The sequence below is a fragment of the Diabrotica undecimpunctata genome, chromosome 10 (assembly GCF_040954645.1).
Source record: "Diabrotica undecimpunctata isolate CICGRU chromosome 10, icDiaUnde3, whole genome shotgun sequence".
Lineage (NCBI taxonomy): Eukaryota > Metazoa > Arthropoda > Insecta > Coleoptera > Chrysomelidae > Diabrotica > Diabrotica undecimpunctata.
The window spans coordinates 2,800,108-2,819,768 of NC_092812.1; the positions used below are offsets into that span (position 1 = coordinate 2,800,108).

At 31.8% G+C, this 19,661-nt stretch overlaps 1 protein-coding gene across 2 annotated transcripts in view; it reads left to right on the plus strand.

Annotated features, from left to right (window-relative positions):
* The window catches only part of Apoltp (Apolipoprotein lipid transfer particle), a 1,459,665-nt gene that overhangs the window by 1,036,850 nt on the left and 403,154 nt on the right, over positions 1-19,661 (plus strand). For both annotated transcript variants that reach the window (XM_072546518.1, XM_072546519.1), the window contains one exon: positions 5,477-5,645. In XM_072546518.1, coding sequence (XP_072402619.1) covers positions 5,477-5,645 — 169 coding nt within the window. The remainder of the gene's footprint in view (positions 1-5,476; positions 5,646-19,661) is intronic.

Consider the following 19,661-nt stretch of genomic DNA (forward strand, 5'->3'; position numbering starts at 1 on the left):
TATTGATATATTAAATTTTATTAAAAAAGTTTATAGAGTTCAAGAATTCTATCAAATCAGCTACGTATTTAGATTCTCCTAGAAGTTCTTTTAATGTTTTTGAAATGTGGTGATATAGTCTTTCAACTGAGTATATTGGACAATCAATCAAAATGTGCTTCACTGTCACTTTACATTCACAAACAAAACACACTGGTCCCTCTTCTCTCTTCAACAAGTATTCATGTGTTGTAGAAGTGTGCCCTAATCTGAGATGTGTTATTAGGACTTGATGTTTGAAGGCCAAGAGTTCCATGGAAGGACGGAAGATTTTATTTCTATTAACCTTCTATTTCATTGGTTTTGCCACACATCGTGAAATTTTGCTTTTAAGTAAGGTTTTTTAAATGTGAATGCACCGTTAGATTTTCCACTGATGCAGCTGTGTTGGTTACTGTGAACCTAGCTAGACTATCTGCCTTTTCGTTACCATCTGTTCCAACGTGTGACGGTACCCAGAGGAACTCTACTGTCAAATTGTTTTGGTATATACAGTATAAAATTAACTTAATCTGTTGTAATGTTGGATGAGAGGGATAAATCTGAGAAATTGATGTCAGACAACTAAGTGAATCAGATATTATAAGAGATTTAGGAAGTTTTTTTTTAAATAAAGGTTAGGGCCTTAATGATGGCAAATAGTTCTGCTGTAAAAATACTGCATGCTCCTACTCCATTTATTGTCTTAGATGCGTCCGTGTATATAAAATGGTAATTTTGGTACTGTGTGAGAACATGGAGAAAGTGGGATTTAAAAAAATTGGGTATCACGTTATTTTTGTTACATGCTGTAAGTTTAAGGTTACAAAGCGGAGAAGGAACAACCCAAGGAAAACTTAAATTTATTTGACAGGTAGGATAAATGGGAGGTAGTTCAATATTAAAATCTAATAAGTATCGATTAGCTCGTTCATAGAAAGGTACAAGACCCCTATTTCTTTTTTGATAGACCTCCTGGAACCTGTTAGCAACAGCATGATGAAGAGCTGGATTTTTTGGGTTAGATTTTATATTCGATACATACGATCTTCTTCTTCAAGTGCCATCTCCGCGGCGGAGGTCGGCAATCATCATAGCTATTCGAACTTTTGAGACATACGATAGCGTTAAGTATTTTCTTATTAGGTTTAAGAGTGGCTCTCCAGCTTCACAGAGTAAACTGTCCACATGACTGGTGCAATATGCTCCTAGAGCAAGTCTAACTGCTGAACTCTGAAGAGTATTCAAAGTTTTGAGCAATGCTTGGTTTGCGGTGTTATACTCAACACATCCGTAGTCCAGTTTGGATATAATCAAAAAAATCAAAAATCATCATTTTCCAAACCTATAAAAATTTATTAGGTTTGGAAAATCTGCTACCTAACTTTTATGTGATACAGATTTCATAATGTTTAGTCCAGCTTGGCACGATAGTCTTAGCGAGTGTATATGACTTTTCCAACTAAATTTTGAGTCCAGTTGCATCCCTAGAAATTTTATTTCTTTTGTATATTCTATAGGAGAATTGTATAAAAATAGATTTGGGAGCTTTTGTTTTTGTGGTGGAAAACTGGAGCCCAATATTGTTAGACCACGATTCTATCGACTTAAGAGCTGCAGCAATACGATTATGAGCAGATAATATGTTTTTATTTCTTGCTAGAGTTACCAGATCATCAGCAGACAAAAAAGTTTTAATTGTGCCATTGCAGTACGACACAACATTGTTAATAGCAATTAAAAATACGCGCTACGCTTAGATTCCAGCCCTGTGGAATTTCATTTTTCTGTAATTTAGATTCAGACTAAGACAAATGGTTATTGATTCGAACTTGGAAATATCGTTGCCGTAGAAAGTTTGAAATAAAAGCAAACATGTTACCGTGAATCTTCCAATTGTGGAGTGTAGTTAAAATATCATAGCGCCATACTGTATCAAAAGCCTTTTTTACATTAAAGAATATGGCTAAACATTCTTGATTGCATATAAATGCTTCGTGAATTTCTGATTTTAATGATATTAAGTTATTTAATGTTGATCTATTTTGCTTAAATGCACTTTGTTTGGGTATAATAAGATGTTTATGTTCAATATACCATATGAGTCAAGTGGCAATGATATTTTCTAGCAACTTACACATTGCATTCGTGAGAGAGATTGGTCTATAGGATTCTGCTTCAAATTTAGGTTTACCTGCTTTGTGTATTGGAACTATGATTGACCAGTGCCTTATGTGTGGGAATACCTTATTGAACCGTATAAAATTAAAAAGTTGCAATAATAGTTCTTGGCCTACTAGTGGTAGGTTCTGTAGAAAAAGAACAGGTATATTATCTGGTCCTGGACTAGTATTTCTAACGGAGTTAAGAGTTTCAATAAGTTCAGTCAAGCTTATAGGATTGTTTATTGGTGTAGTGTCATTGATTATTGGTATTTCTTTATTTTTTTTTAAATCGTTTTTTATTTAAGAATTCTATTGAATAGCTTTCATCACTAGAAGCGGTACGATATTGATTTGCCATTATTTCAGATATATTATATTCGGACTAAAATGTCTGATTGTCTTTTATTAAGTACTTTATAGAGTGTTGTGAATTTTTTCCAGATATACTGAAACAAAATTTTGCCATAACTCTTGCTTGCTTTTTTAATATTAAATCTACATTTAGCTCTTTTTATTTTAAATTCCATATGATTTTGAGTAGTTTTATATCGTTTATATCTATTAAATTCCGATTTAGATTCTCTTATTGCCTGTTTGCTCGCATCGTTCCACCACGGTACAGGTAAATATTTTGGATGAGAAGCTGTTTTCGCAATGCAAAAGCAATGGATTTATTCGCTGCATCAATGATGATTTTATTTAAAAAGGATGTTTTCTCGTTAATATCTTGTTCTGAGTCTAACATTTCTCTAAGATCCATATCTGATGAAGAAATCAATGTTGAGAACAGTTTCCAGTTGGCTTTATTTATGGACCATTTGGTGATGTGTGTATTGTGCTTATGGTACAACAGATTGTTAACAAAGATGGGAAAGTAATCACTTCCATATAGACCATGTAAATCGTCCCACGATAAACTAGGTAGCAAGTTTTTTCACAAATTAATAAATCAATTGCTGAAAACTCTCCTGTTGCTGCATTATATCGAGTATTCCTGCCGTCATTAAGTAGATTTAAATTTAGATTATTTAGGATAGTTTCTATTTTTCTTCCCATTTGTGTAAATTTTTTTGAGCCCCATAATAAATTATGCGCATTAAAATCTTCCAGTATAATTCGAGGTATAGTAATCTGACATAAAAGATTAGAAATGTCTGCTATACTTGGATCAGAATTAGGAGCGATGTAAAGACTGCATAATAATATGTTAACTTTTAGTGGACCTACTAAGCACACCACTACAGCTTCTAGATTTGTTATTAGAGGAATACTGCAATATTCATAGGAATTCTCGATAAAAATTGAAACTCCACCACTGGCATGTTCTTGATTTTGCCTAATTTTAGATACGCTTGTATAATTTCTCAAATTATGAATTTTGTTATTTTTAAGTTTCTTGTAGACAAATTATGGAAGGAGAATTTTGAGCAATTATTAATTTGTAACATTTATAAACGGGTATAAAAACCGTTCAAATTCCACTGTAGAATAGACTTGAATCTGAGCTTATGTAGAAGGTTCTATGGAGGAGTCGCTATTGATTGAGCTGAGGTTTTAGTTGTCGTAATTGAATTAATTATTTTAGTGCATCGTGATTTCATTTTTTTTTATATAATGTGGAGATTTCTTTTAACAAATGAAGTAAGCCTAATGTGTATTTACTTCTTTACTAGGTGTATTAGTTATTTCAAGTGTATCAGTGGTATCTATTGATATGCTATTAATAGGGCATGCAAGTGTTGAGAAATAGTTTGGGATTGATGTATGAGGTTGTAAAACATTAGGTGTTGTTGATAACTGGGTAGTTGTTATATTTGTATCTGTGCATGTAGTTTGAGAACTTGGGAATGATGTTGAGGGTGATATTTTGTTTGGTTGAGGGTATAGCCGAGGATTGTAAGAAAAGGAATTCGCTGAAAATGCTGATGTGACGTCATGTGGAGGAGTATTATCTACTGTATTTATAGTAGTAGTTGGCACTGTTGTTGTTAAGTTTTGATTTGGATTTGTACAGGATAGACAATTTGCTACAAAATGGTCAGATTTTTTACAGTAGTAACACATCTGTTATTCTAAAGATAAGAAAATACGATAAGATGTTTGATCGTGGTTCATGACAATTGAGGGAGGAATTAATGTAGTTTCCAAATGAAAGATAAATGTATATCTTCGAAAGCTCAGTATATGTCTATATTCTGGGTTTGTTGTACATATTCGTAAAAAATTAATTGGAGTTAATAAATTGAGGCCTAACTTTCTAAGTTCAGATTCTATGAAAGTGTGAGGAATACATGGGCAAACATTAGAGATCAGTAATATTTCATTTGATGTAAGAAAGCGTCGAGCATAAATTATTTGTTGATTGATAGTTATTGTTCCATTCTCAGCATTCATGACAGTTTCTACTAATTCTTCACTAGCTAGGTAAATACAAATACGGTGATTTGAAATTCTTAATAAAAAAATAATATACCTTGGTTCTATAATTTTTCCCAGTGCAAGTAGATATTTCTCAAGTTTGGCGTTTTCTAGATAATTATATAAAATATCTTGTTTCTTGGATAGAAATTTTGAAGTTGAATTGATTAAAGCTGCAGAATATGAAGAAGTTTTATATGATGTCAATAACGTTTGGGGCCTCGACGCCCCTGGAATATTAACATTATCCATTTTCGTTGTTAAATGACATTAGGTAATATAAATAATTTAAATTTGTTTTGAAGTAAGATTAAAATTGCTTACATATAATATTTTGTGCAATAAGCTTACTAATTTTTATTTATAATAACACAACACTTTAATTATTAAGTGGATATAAATAAAAGCGCAAAACCTAGGTACAATTAGACTGGTAATTAAATACATCCAACCTCGCTAAGGTTCGAATCGTTCTCCAATTTTAATGTTCTCTTTGTTGGGTAACATACTTCTGGTACCACTGACTATTTTATCTTTTTGCAATGTTTTATATATTTCTTCAACTTTTTGAGTTATCAATTGTTTCATTACTATTATTTTTCGTTTTAAGAATATCATTTTTTTGCCATATTTGATTACTTTTTATGGCAGATTTTTGGATTTGTTGGTTTAAGCCTTTCTGTATGGGAACGAATATCTTATGGGAATAAAAATAGTACATTTTCATTTCAACTTGTTTGAGATCAGTTTCAATTCATTATAAATAATTTTTACATACTTTACATCATATTTTGTTTTACTTTATTAATGTATAGTCCCATTTCTATTAAAAATATAGTTTAAAAGTAAAAAAATATTTTATTATTTTGTTACAGAGGGATAACATTGCTAGCGGAAAATCCTATTTCTGGGGAAGGTACAATGGAGAATATCCTGTTTATACTGCAAACATGTCAGCCATATACGATACTAATGACACGAAAGGGGAGTTTTACATTAATTTCAAGAAGAAGTTGCTTTACCTAAACCTCAACATGTCAGAAGGTAAACTATGATAAATGTCGTCACTCTTTAATTCAAACATTTTCTGGTTTTACTTTACTTATTATTTTAATTACGACTAAACTAAGAAAAGCAAGAAAATATGATTTTCTTAATTAATGATATTTATATATATATATATATATATATATATATATACATATATATATATATATATATATATATATATATATACATATTATATACATATATATATATATATATATATATATATATATATATATATATATATATATATACAGGGTGATTGATTAGTGTGAGGAAGCTCAGTAGATCTGTTATAGTAAAAATTACAAAAAAAGTTACTGACAAAAATTGTAGGCAGTTTTAAACTCCACATTTTAAAGTTAGTTACAATCTTACAGGGTGTTCCATAAGATGGTGGCATACCAAACTTATGTTTTTTTAAATAGAAGAGGCTGTATTTTATTTTAAATTTAAAATCTGCTTAACTTCCATATCACAACAGTGTAAAGTTTTATTATGTTATACTGGGTATTTAAAAAGTTATAATCAATATTACCTGAAAATCGTATCAAGTTTAACTCCCTGTATAAATAAAAAGGGGTATAGGAACATTGATCTATTAGAACCATAGTTTTTTAATAATTATTAAAAATTATAAAACATATTCGTTTTCATAATATTCGTTAAATCAAATACAGGGTAAGTCAAAATGCAAGTACATTATTTTCTTGGTAATTTTAAATAGAACACCCTGTATTTTATATCACTATCGAAAAGTACTAATATCGTACTTTAAATTTTATAAAGTACTCTCTATACCTAAAGTTATATTCTAGATATTTTTATTTTTCCATCAAAGTATTAATTTGGTAGATATTTTAACGTTTACCAATAATTATTGTGAGTTGGCCATGATTGATTTGTCAGAAACTGACAGTTTGACATTATTGTTTATTAATTCAGTTACGAAATAACGACACATAAAAGAAAACAATTTATTTCAAATAAAATTTCTAAAAAATTACCGACGGAAAATTAAAAAAAAAATAACAACACATAGAAAAATAAAAAACAACAGTAATTTTAACTTATCTTACTTAAGCAAGGTGTTCAAAATGAACTCCCAAAACATCTATGCATACTTGAAAGCGGTCATTGAAAGAGTTGCTTTCATTATTAAGCATTTGTAAAGAAATATTTTTGAAATGCAATTCGGATTATTATTTTCATATCATCCCTTGTTGTTGGAGGTATATTATATACTTTGTTCTTAACGTAACCCCAAAAAAAAATGAGTCCATTTTATTGAATTCTGGTGACCTTGAGATCCATCTTTTACCAAACTGATCATTAAGTTCACCACGTATTAATTCGTTGTGGTGCGCAGGAGCACCGTAATGTAGAAACCACATTTGTTCACGTATATTAAGTGGAAACTCTTCTAATAATATCGGTAATTAATTTACGATAAAATCTAAATAAATCTCACCATTTAATTTATCTTCAAAAAAATATGGTCCTATACATGGTTACCGACGATACCTCCCCACACATTTAGAGACCATCTTGTTTGATTATGTGTTACTATGTAGTATGGATTACTTGTTAAATAGTAGTGAAAGTTATGCCTATTAACAGAACCGTTTCGATGGAATGTAGCTTCATCACCAAATAGGACATAATCAAAAAAATCTCTCTGCTCATTAATTTTTTCTAAGGCCCATTCACAAAATACTATTCGTTTCTGAAAATCATCATTATTTAATTCTTCGTGCTTTTGAGTATGATAATGGTGCATCTTGTTTTTAGATATAATGTTTTGAACAGAGTAGTAACTAAGTTCTTATTCATTGGAAATACTCCTTATACTTGTGTGTGGTTTTCTGTAACTCTCATTAACACGCTCATATCGTTTTCCTCTTCCACAATAGTTTTTGTTCGTTCATGTTTTTTATAATTCACTGAACCAGTGCTTAAATAGCTGATAGTAATGAATTTTTATTGCATTCTCCCAATATCCAGATCATATCTACCATTTCATCAGTAGTAAAATTGGTCATGGCTTGGGGAGGTGTATCTTCCGACTTCCGCACAGAATTACCCTTCATCGAAAATGGGTCCTTAACTGCACGAAGAGATATTACGGAGATTCTGGAAGTACATGTTATGCATACCATGGCAAGGCTTGGGGAAAACGTCGTTTTTATGCAGAACAACGCGCGAACGCACGCTGCCACGATCAGTATGCAATACTTGGACGAGGTTGAAATTACGAGGTTACCCTGGCCAGCTAGGTCTCCGGACCTGAATCCCATCGAACATATCTAGGACGATTTGAAAAAACGTATTCAAGCCCTAACATCTCCTCCTAACAACGCACAGGAGCTTAAGGATCTGTTAGTGAGAGAGTGGAATAACATACCACAACATGTAATCCGGAAAAAAATTGAGAGTATGCCCCGTCGTCTGCAAGAGGTTATTAGAGCAAGTGGAGGCAATACACGATATTAGTCATTCAAATTTCACTGACATTTTACCACGTTCTATATTTTCCATTTTTTTCGTATGCCTGTTTTATCAACAATTTGGTTTGTTTTCTGCTTTTTCAATCAAAACAATAAAAAACCCTTTTTTTTTCTTTCAAAACAAACATTGATGACAAATAAAAAATACGTTAGCCTAAAAAAAAAGGTTATTACTGCACCAGAGGCAAAAATATTCCAAAAACTTAAAATTTTCAAGGTGACCCGGATTTTATGATAGCGAGTGTATATATATATATATATATATATATATATATATATATATATATATATATATATATATATATATATATATGTATATATATATATATGTATATATATATATATATATGTATATATATATATATATATATATATATATATTATATATATAACAATTTATTGGATTGGTGTGTCGGATATGCGGTCTGTTATTTAATAAAAAAGTCTTTTTTCTTTTATTACTCTATATTTTGCTGATTTTTTGTCAGCTTCATCAGGAGACAACTGAAATATGGTTAAAATGTATATAAATATCAGGTGAAAATAAACAATGATTTACTTACAGATTTAGAGTTAAAAATATTTAAAAATGTTGTACATAATATATTCAAAACAGTACTGACAATATTGGTTAAAGCACCTGATCACTAGTAATTAAATTAAAAAAAAAATTTTTAGCCAAAAAACAACTAAGAAACAATTAAAACACAATAAAATTACACATTAAAAATATACAGGGTGATTTAAAAGATAATTGTAAACAAAAATTATTTGAACATACTAAGAATATTACAGTAGATATTGCTCAACTGTCCCATGTCTGCCTTATAATTTACTGCATATTTTTCTTTATTAATATGACACATTTCTAAAAACAATCTTTTTTTGTAATTGTTCTCTTGCTGTAGAACCCTGACATTTGAGTAGTCAAATTGATGCCCAGTTTTTAAGTAATGGTCAACTGCCGCACATGTATTCTACATGGTTACCGACGATACCTCCCCACACATTTAGAGACCATCTTGTTTGACTATGTGTTACTATGTGGTATGGATTACTTGTTGAATAGAAGTGAAAGTCATGCCTTTTAACAGAGGCGTTTCGATGGAATGTAGCTTGATCACCAAATAGGACATAAACAAAAAATCTCTCTGCTCATTAATTTTTTCTAAGGCCCATTCACAAAATACTATTCGTTTCTGAAAATCATCAATATTTAATTCTTGGTGCTTTTGAATATGATAAGGGTGCATCTTGTTTTTAGATAGAATATTTTAAACAGAGTAGTAACTAAGTTCTTGTTCATTGGAAATACTCCTTATACTTGTGTGTGGGTTTTCTGTAACTGCCATCAACACACTCATTTCGTTTTCCTCTGTCACACTAGTTTTTATTCGTTCATGTTTTTCATAATTCACTGAACCAGTGCTTAAATAGCTGATAGTAATGAATTTTTATTGCATTCTCCCAATAACCATTTCATCAGTAGTAAAATTGATTATTGCTAATTTAAATTGAATTAATTACTGAATTACTAAATAATAATTGTTGCTAATTTACGGTGTACCCCAATACTGAACTAATAAACAATAATATCAAACTGTCAGTTTCTGACAAATCAATCATGGCTAACTCACAATAATTATTGGTAAACACCAAGTTAATACTTTGATGGAACAATAAAAATATCTAGAAAACTGATAACTTTAGGTATAGGGAGTTCTTCCTAAAATTTGAAGTACGATATTAGTACTTTTCAATAGTGATATAAAATACAGGGTGTTCTATTTAAAATTACCAAGAAAATATTGTTGCATTTTGACTTACTCTGTATTTGATTTAACGAATATTATGAAAACGAATATGTTTTATAATTTTTAATAATTATTAAAAAACTATGGTTGCAATCGATCAATGGTACTATACTTCTTTTTAATTATACAGGAAGTTAAACTTGATACGATTTTCAGGTAATATTGGTTATAACTTTTTAAATACCCGGTATAACATAATAAAACTTTACATTTTTGTGATGTGGAAGTGAAGCAAATTTCAAATTTAAAATAAAATATAGGGTGTTCTATTTAAAAAGACAAAAAAAAAATATGTTTATATATATATATATATATATATATATATATATATATATATATATATATATATATATATAATATAATAATAATATTAATCTATCAAAGGCTTGAATGACTTTTGCCACTGCCCTTCTTGAAACCTGCACTCTATTGGCGAGTTTGTCATTTAATTCATCCTTATCCCAAGTTGATAGTTGCATCAAGAAGGAAGTTGTGGCTTCGTTTTCATTTTTAGTTTTAGATTCGTCTGCAGTTTCGGCATCGAATCTTTGTAGTAAAATTCTAATGTCTTCATTAAGTTGGTTCCAATATCTGTTGACGACATTGAGCATAGCATCATCTTGGGTCTGTCTTTTTTCAAGTTGTTCAATTCTTTGTCTCAGCTCTTGTTCTGTTCTACATCTTTGCTCAATTCTCTGCGCTAGCTTCTTATTCTGTAATCCATCTTATCTGGTCCAATCAAATGAGGCTCAAAGTGAATTTTTTTAATAGGTGGCTGGCTCCCGCTAGCCGCCTCTTCAGCATGTCTCTTTGACATTATTAGGCAGATTTTAAAATAAAAACGATTAAAATATATTTAAATTAATTTTATTTGTAATTTATTTGAAAAAATTTGCAAGGAACTAAGAGTTATGTTTGCAAACAAAAAACGAATTATGGTTAGTAGATTTAATAGTGTGGTAAAAGTATATATATATATATATATATATATATATATATATATATATATATATATATATATACAGGGTGGCGCACCGAAAACGAAACAGATGCATTTACGGGCAGATGATTCCTTTAAAAAAAAAACGCTTGGACCCGTCGATTTTGTTATCGAGGGGGAAACAAAATTGGCATAAAATCACATTAACATTTGCAGCCCCCTAAGCGGGGGTGGCATCATCCCTAAAATCTTAAATGGAAAGGGGGGTCGAATGATCCATCATTTAAAAGGTCTTTCAACTCCCTTTACAATGATGTAAAATTCATGTACCTCAATTCAGTAGTTTCGGAGATTTATTGATTTAAAGTTTAAATACATCATCGTAAGAGGAGATCAATACATAGCAGCAAAGTTGTTAAAAAATAAAGAATGAACTGACCTGTCAGCCGAGTAAATGTTGAAAATGACCACCATTACTTTTCATGCAATAATAAAGATTTTGCTGAAAACGTTGCCGGACATTTTGCAATATTTGAGGAGTAATTTGATGGCACTCATTCACAATTTTTGTCGTAAATCTTCTAAGGATGTTGGCTGAGTAGCATTTTTAAGTAACCCCACAAAAAGAAATCCAAAGGTGATAAATCTGGCGATCTTGGGGGCCATTCAACGGCACCTCTTCTACCAATCCATTGACCTGGAAAGGTCTGATCTAAATAATGCCGAACTCTTAATGCGTAATGTGGTGGGGCACCATCCTGTTGGAACATCAACATATTCTCAACGTATCGACCATCATTCTGATTTTCAATTATATCTGTTAGCGCAGGATCTATGGCATTTTGCAGTAATTCCAAATACATTTCACCAGTCAAATTTCCAGGTAAGAAAAAAGGACCAACCAAATGATCGCCAAAAATTCCAGCCCAAACATTTAATTTTTGTGGCTGCTGTGTGTGTACCTCATGGTAAATTCTGGGATTAGAGTCCGACCAATATCGACAATTATGACGATTTACTTCGCCATTTAAAAAAAAGGAACATTCGTCGGAAAAGCAAATGTTAAATAAAAATTGTTCATCGTTTGTAACTCGTTCACTCATAACTTCACAAAATTCTAATCGCTTATCAAAATCGTCTTCATTAAGTTCTTGTACAAGGTGAATTTTATACGGATGAAAATTATGGGCCTTTAGAATCTGTTGGATAGTACGTCGACTAACACCACACGAAGTTTGCAATTTGCGGGTACTTAATGTAGGATCTACAATAACTTGCCCTAAAACCCCCACTTCTGTTGCTTCGTTCCTTATAGGATTTTCAATATTACGTTTTTTATTGGCGACTGATCCAGTTTCCCGAAATTTAGCTACAAGTTCTAGAACATATTTTCGGTGCACATTATTGTTCTCATGTCGCTCATTAAAAATTTGTGCTGTTCTATTTGCGCACTGATTATTTCCGAAAAATATTTCAATAATTTCAACCCTTTCTGCCGTGGAATATACCATGGTTAATTTATGTATAAAGCAATAAATGATATTTTAACAACAAAGATTGGTCAAATCCATCGCAAACTAATGTACTATTTCCTATTTAAAATAAGTACGTGGCATTCTCTACTTATCTTTCTTCAAGAAACAACTTTTTTTGTCACAAAGGACACTTCAATTGCTATTTTTATTATTAATAAACCATGGGCGTAGTAAATAAAAGACTTATCAAGAAAATGCTTTTACTCAAATTTCTTCTGAAAGAAGTACAAACTAATTTGATGTACCTATTAAAGTCTACTTTAAACTTTAAATCAATAAATCTCCAAAACTACTGAATTGAATACATGAATTTTACATCATTATAAAGGGAGTTGAAAGACCTTTCAAATAATGGATCATTCGACCCCCCTTTTCATTTAAGATTTTAGGGATGATGCCACCCCCGCTTAAGGGGCTGCAAATGTTAAAGTGATTTTATGCCAATTTTGTGTCCCCCTCGAAAACAAAATCGACGGGTCCGAGCGTTTTTTCAAAAAAGGAATCATCTGCCAGTAAATGCCTCTGTTTCGTTTTCGGTGCGCCACACTGTATATATATATATATATATATATATATATATATATATATATATATATATATATATATATATATAAATATATATATATATATATATATATATATATATATATATATATATATATATATATATATATATATATATATTTATATAAATTAACAGACCAAATTGTCTCACTTTTTAAAACATTTCAGAACATTAAATTAATTAAATACAATCCACTTCTAAATTCAAGGTTATTCTCAAAAATAAAAGTTAAAACTCCAAATTCATTAATAAGTAATATAATTTATAGAATAAATTGCAGTCAATGTCAAAGTTGTTATATTGGTCAAAGTCAACAGTGGCTTAAAAAACGTGTCACTCAACACAAAAGTGGCTGTAACATACAAAAAAACTCTTGTGCCTTAGTGGACCACCACTTGAAGACAGGACATAACTTTGACTTTAATAATGTAAAAATCTTGGAACAAGTTGATAATTATAAAAATCGGCTTTTCCTTGAAATGGTACACATTAATAAAACTCCTGAATCTATCAATTATAAGACAGACACCAATCATTTAAGTAATATCTACTGCAACATACTAAATAATATATAATATGATAGATCTTAACCTTTAAACACAAACTTAGTAATTCTCTAGTAACTGTACCTATAATTTTATTATATTCCTAAATATCAGTATGGCAGTATAATAACTGACTACATACCATCAATTACATTTTATAGATCAATTTATCGTGTTCCTGATTCTTTCTCAATTCTATTAATTCCATCTTTCCACTTTATAAAATGAATAATACTGTCATAGTAATTGTTTATTTTAACCTACTCGCTGAAAATTGTACAACGGGAATTCACTCTATAAAATATTGCGGTTACCATAACTCCTAAATAAAATCAAACAAATATGTCATTTATTTAGATATGCCAAAAAAATTTAAATTTTCATTCTTATAGTTGTAAGTATTAAAATATTCATTTTGTTTATATATAATCATTAATTATTCTAATAAATTTACAGTTTTCTCCTGAAGAAGTCACAAAATCGTGACGAAATATTGAGACTAAACAAATAGAGTTTTATTTCCTGACCGATTGCTGATACTATAAATCAATATTTAAAACAGTACGGTCGAAAAAATAATTTGAAAAATTAAATATATATATACATATATATATATATATATATATATATATATATATATATATATATATATATATATATATATATATATATATATTTATTTACGGTAACAATTGACTTCCCACATGTAAAGTTGTAGGTTCAATTGGCTTCCGCTGGTCAATTGGCATCCGGTATTCGGATGCCAATTGACCTCTTCAAAATAATATCAGAAACGCATAGTGGATGATATTATAAGGCTCTTAACGCGATATGAACCCGGAATCCAATTGGACCGTTTTTTGATTCGTAAATAAATCGTAGTTCGAGGCAAAAAATAAGCAGCGCCACCATCGATTTGTGTATATTGAGTTGAAGTGATATTCATGTCGTTACAGCTTAGCGGTTCAATTGGCATCTACAGGATGTGATACGATTTTGGAAGCCAGTTAGTCACTTAGATTGTCTTAGATTCCAGGTTTATAAAGGTTCGAGTAACATCTGGTCGATTCGCGTTTGAGTTTAATTCTTAGAATGGATATTTTTTGTTTAGTTTTTGGATTTACAATATATTATTGGTTTTATCTTACTTTCTTGTTATCTGCAGTCTTTTATTCTTTTTGAAAGGTTTTATAACCTTATTTCTCAGCGCCATGTGTATAATTTTTTGAAGCACATTGCTAAAACGTTGTGTATTAAAAAGCATTTAATGTTAGGGGTTGTAAATGCATTAAAAATGTTGTGAATTTTGAAAATGTGGTTTGGCGCTGTGTTAATAAGATTCTTTCGTTAAGATGCTTAGTTTTTATCTATCTCTGGTTATGCTTTGTCTTTTTTTCTGTGAAAATATTAACTAATATTATAAATGTGAGTGTAAGGTGTTTGTCGGCTTGTTTTTTTTTTCGCATTCCCTGTTTAACTTTTTAACCGATCATATTGATTATTTTTGCAATTTTGACAGGGACACAAATAAGCACAGATGATACATTTTATTAAAAAAAGTTGTATTTTCAAGGGATACTTCTCGGCAGAAGACGCCATCACAATCGAATCGAGGATAAAAGCTAGTATTTTATATGTAAATGAGAATGCAATCCACTCTCAACTGATCAACATTTAATATTTCATCACAGGTGTTCCGTGTGCAATGCTGCCAGGTCACCCATGTACAGCTTGGAACAACAAGAGCCATTTGATGATCGGTTTAGGTCACCGAAACCCAACCAATTATGATTGGATCAACAGAAACAACTACTCCGTGGGCTAATACCCCTACCGGCATTGAATTATAGTATTGATCCAATGGTCGCAGAACAACACAACCCATCAAGTGTGAAACGCCAAACAGCTGTTTCGGTCCGCCAGACCTTATCAGTGACGCTTGGCTTCTCCATTGGAAAGTTGTCCGTTCTGCTTAAGGGGACAAGGTCCTCTGAATCTCAAATGTAAATGAGAATGCAATCCACTCTTAACTGATCAACATTTAATATGTCATCACAGGTGTTCCGTGTGCAATGCTGCCAGGTCACCCATGTACAGCTTGGAACAACAAGAGCCATTTGCTGATCGGTTTAGGCCGCCGAAACCCAATTAATTATGTTTAGATCAACAGAAACAACTACTCCGAGGGCTAATACCCCTACCGGCATTGAATTATACTATTGATCCAATGGTCGCAGCACAACACAACCCATCAAGTGTGAAACGCCAAACAGTTGTTGCGGTCCGCCAGACCTCATCAGTGACGCTTGGCTTCTCCATTGGAAAGTTGTCCGTTCTGCTTAAGGGGACAAGGTCCTCTGCATCTCAAATGTAAATGAGAATGCAATCCATTCTTAACTGATCAACATTTAATATGTCATCACCGGTGTTCCGTGTGCAATGCTGCCAGGTCACCCATGTACAACTTGGAACAACAAGAGCCCTTTGCTGATCGGTTTAGGTCACCGAAACCCAACCAATTATGTTTGTATCAACAAAAACCACTACTCCGAGGGGTAATACACCTACTGGCATTGAATTATACTATTGATCCAATGGTCGCAGATCAACACAACCCATCAAGTGTGAAACGCCAAACAGCAGTTTCGGTCCGCCAGACCTCATCAGTGACGCTTGGCTTCTCCATTGGAAAGTTGTCCGTTCTGCTTAAGGGGACAAGGTCCTCTGAATCTCAAATGTAAATGAGAATGCAATCCACTCTTAACTGATCACATAGGTGACCTAGCAGCATTGCACACGGAACACCTGTGAAGACATATTAAATGTTGATCAGTTAAGAGTGGATTGCATTCTCATCTACATTTGAGATTCAGAGGACCTTGTACCGTTAAGCAGAACGAACAACTTTCCTTTTTTGTCTTTAACTGGGATATTATTACTCTCCTGCCTTCTACTATTCTTTGCTTTTCTCACCACTCCTACTGATATCTCTATATTTGTGTTTCGTTTATTTATTCGTTCATAGTTTGTTATTAATTTTGCCTCACACATATTTGCGTCTTAATAATTTTAATAATATAGAAATCTTATTACCTGAATAAAGGAATCATGTTTTGTTCAAATAAATTTAATAAATTAAAACCATTTCTACATACCATTTTGAAGATAATCATAACAACTTGAAAACACTACAACAAATGAAATGGAATAAGCAGTTGTTCCACATCTCTAACGTAAGGATATGAAGAAAAATTCATTCTTAATATCGTGTGTATTTTTCACCAGCGCGAATTAGTGCTTGAAATCTACGTGGCATGTTGCGTATAAGCCTGTCGATATCTTGTTGAGGTACCTATATTTTCCCATTCTTCGATTAGAGTTTCTTTTAGTTGTTGAAGGATTTGAGGTGGATGTGGGCGCCTCGGGACACATCTATCTAACATATCCCAAAGATGTTCAATTAGTATAAGCGAATAAATGCAATACACTCATAACACATCAAGGTGTTATAGCAGGTGTTCCGCGTGCAATGCTGCCATGTTCACTATTGGAGTCACTGGAGTAGTTGTTGCTATTGATCCAAAAAGTTAAGCTTTGCTTGGGTTTTCGGTAACCTTAACCGACAGCAAATGACTCTTGTTTTCCACGCTGTACATGTGAACATGGCAGCATTGCACGCGGAACACCTGCTATAACACCTTGATATGTTGAGCAGTTAAGAGTGTATTGCAATTTTTCGCTTATATTTTATAGTCAGAGGACACAGTCCCCAAAGCAGAACGGACAATTTTCCAATGGTGAACCCAAACGTCACTAATGATAGTCTGGGTGGACCGAAACAGCTGTCTAGTGTTTCACACTTGGTGAGTTGTGTTGTTCTGCAACCATTTGGATCAATAGTGTAATTCAACACCGGGAGAGGCATTAGCCATCGGAGTAGTTGTTGCTATTGATCCAAAAAGTTAAGCTATGTTCAATTAGATTTAGATCGAGACTCAGGGGTGGCCAATCCATGGTTTAAATCCTGTGCTGCTGAAGGAAGTTCTTGGGTTTGATTTCCTTTTACGACCCTGTCCAATGCGTCTTTTATATCGACCGGTTTCTACATATCGATTCCAAGCATGATGGATGACGGAAGAACTGACGATAAAATTCCTTGCCACCTGTCGAATACTGGTACCATTTTCATTAGTAACAACAAGAACGATTTCTTGCTTATTTGTATATCATTCTGTCATCTCTCATTTTGAAAAACTAGTGTGAAACTTAACAATTTATGATGAAATGTAAAATTTCTAGAATAAAACAACTGAAAACTTTTGTTTTCTGTACTTCCACAAAATTTATTTAGTAATTGTCACTACAGCTGTTTCGGCAACTTGCCTTTCTTAAGTGATGGTTAACCTACTGTGGTGTAACCACAGGTGAGTTTATAAACACCAGTGTGTAAGTGCATGTTTTTCGTTTGGCTCTTGTTGTTCTTAATATATTTAAATGCTGGTGTTATTCTTTTCTTTTGATCTGTCTGGCTATTTTAGTTAATATATTACCTGTATATGACGTGATCGAGCAATATATTGTATTGGGCTTTTTCTCTTGTGGTGGGAAGATTGATTTAAGGGCTTTCTTGAGTAGTTTTTGCTGTAACATTTTGTTTATTATGTGTTCGTTGTATCCAATATTTATTGCTATAAGTTTAATGATATTCAATTCTACTTCGAAGTTATTATTTGACATTGGGATTTCTGTCAATCTGTGGAACATACTATAGTAGGCTGCTAATTTATGTTGTGCAGGATGGGATGAAGTACTGTGTATGGTTGTGTCAGTATGTATAGGTTTATGAAATACAGAGAACTCGTGTTTGTTTTCAATTCTTATAATTTTTAAGTCTAGAAAATTTATTGACTGGTTTTGTTTTATTTCTCTTGTAAATTTAATATTACTATGGATTGAATTAACGTATGATAAGATTTGGCCAAATTCATGAAACATAAAATAATGCAATGTCAAAATATGTAGCATGTTATTAATTATTCATACTTTATAGTACATTCTTAACTTTTGTTAAAGGTATTTCATACCGAAATTAAGAAGTATTCATGGTTTAGCCTATTTCTCCTTCGTGGCTATGAGTAATTGCATTAAATCAGAGTTGTGCAGCTGATTTGTAAAATGGGATTATTTCGTAAACTGTTAAGTTTTAAAGTTATTAACAATTATACCTTTTTTTACAACCTTACAACCACAGTTGTAAGAAGTCAGATACCAAAAAATAAAGGAGAAAGTTATGTGCACTTTGCGTTTGGCAATAATGTGCCTGTTGTCTTAAACATCTTCACTTGCAAAAATTTTCACAGTGAGTGTTATCAAATGGTCGTATACTCTTATAAGTACTTTTGTTTGCTTTCTAAGTATTTTTCATGGACTTTGAATTTGCTAAAATATTGGAAAGTGTCATCGAAAATGCAAATCGAAGAGAAATACGAACAAGAACGAGAAAATACAGCCCATATAGCCCATAATGCGACGTAACAGCCCAAGACATGAAGTTACAATCATTGTAACATTTAATTTTAACATTTAATCCTACTATACCAGAATTTCTTTAGTAATACCAAATAATTCATTACAACAGAGCTCTTTTACTCAGGGAATAATCAGACTAGAAGTTGTTAAAAGACGATAAAACATTTTTAAATTACTGAGCTTAAAAAATGTAAAATAAAAGTATTTAGCAAATTAAATCAAATTTGAAGCTGTCATAATTTTAAAAGAAAAATATTCAATCTCGAAAAAAGCAATAACTACCTGCCTACAATTTATAGATAAAGAGTTATATACTCTAACAAGTTAGATTTTTAAACATCCGTTTCGACAACAAAATATTACAATGACTGAACAGATGAATTGACTCAGGTAGAATTCCACCGAAACCTTTAGGTATTATTGTCGACTTGAGTCATAAACCAATGGATGCTAAAGGTCCAAAGCCAATCGATGCCAAAGAAACCGCAACAGCGATTGATGCCAATTGGTACCGCAACAGAATTCGCTGTATATTGTGGCCCGTGAATATTCACGGATGCCAAATGGGAATACTTTTC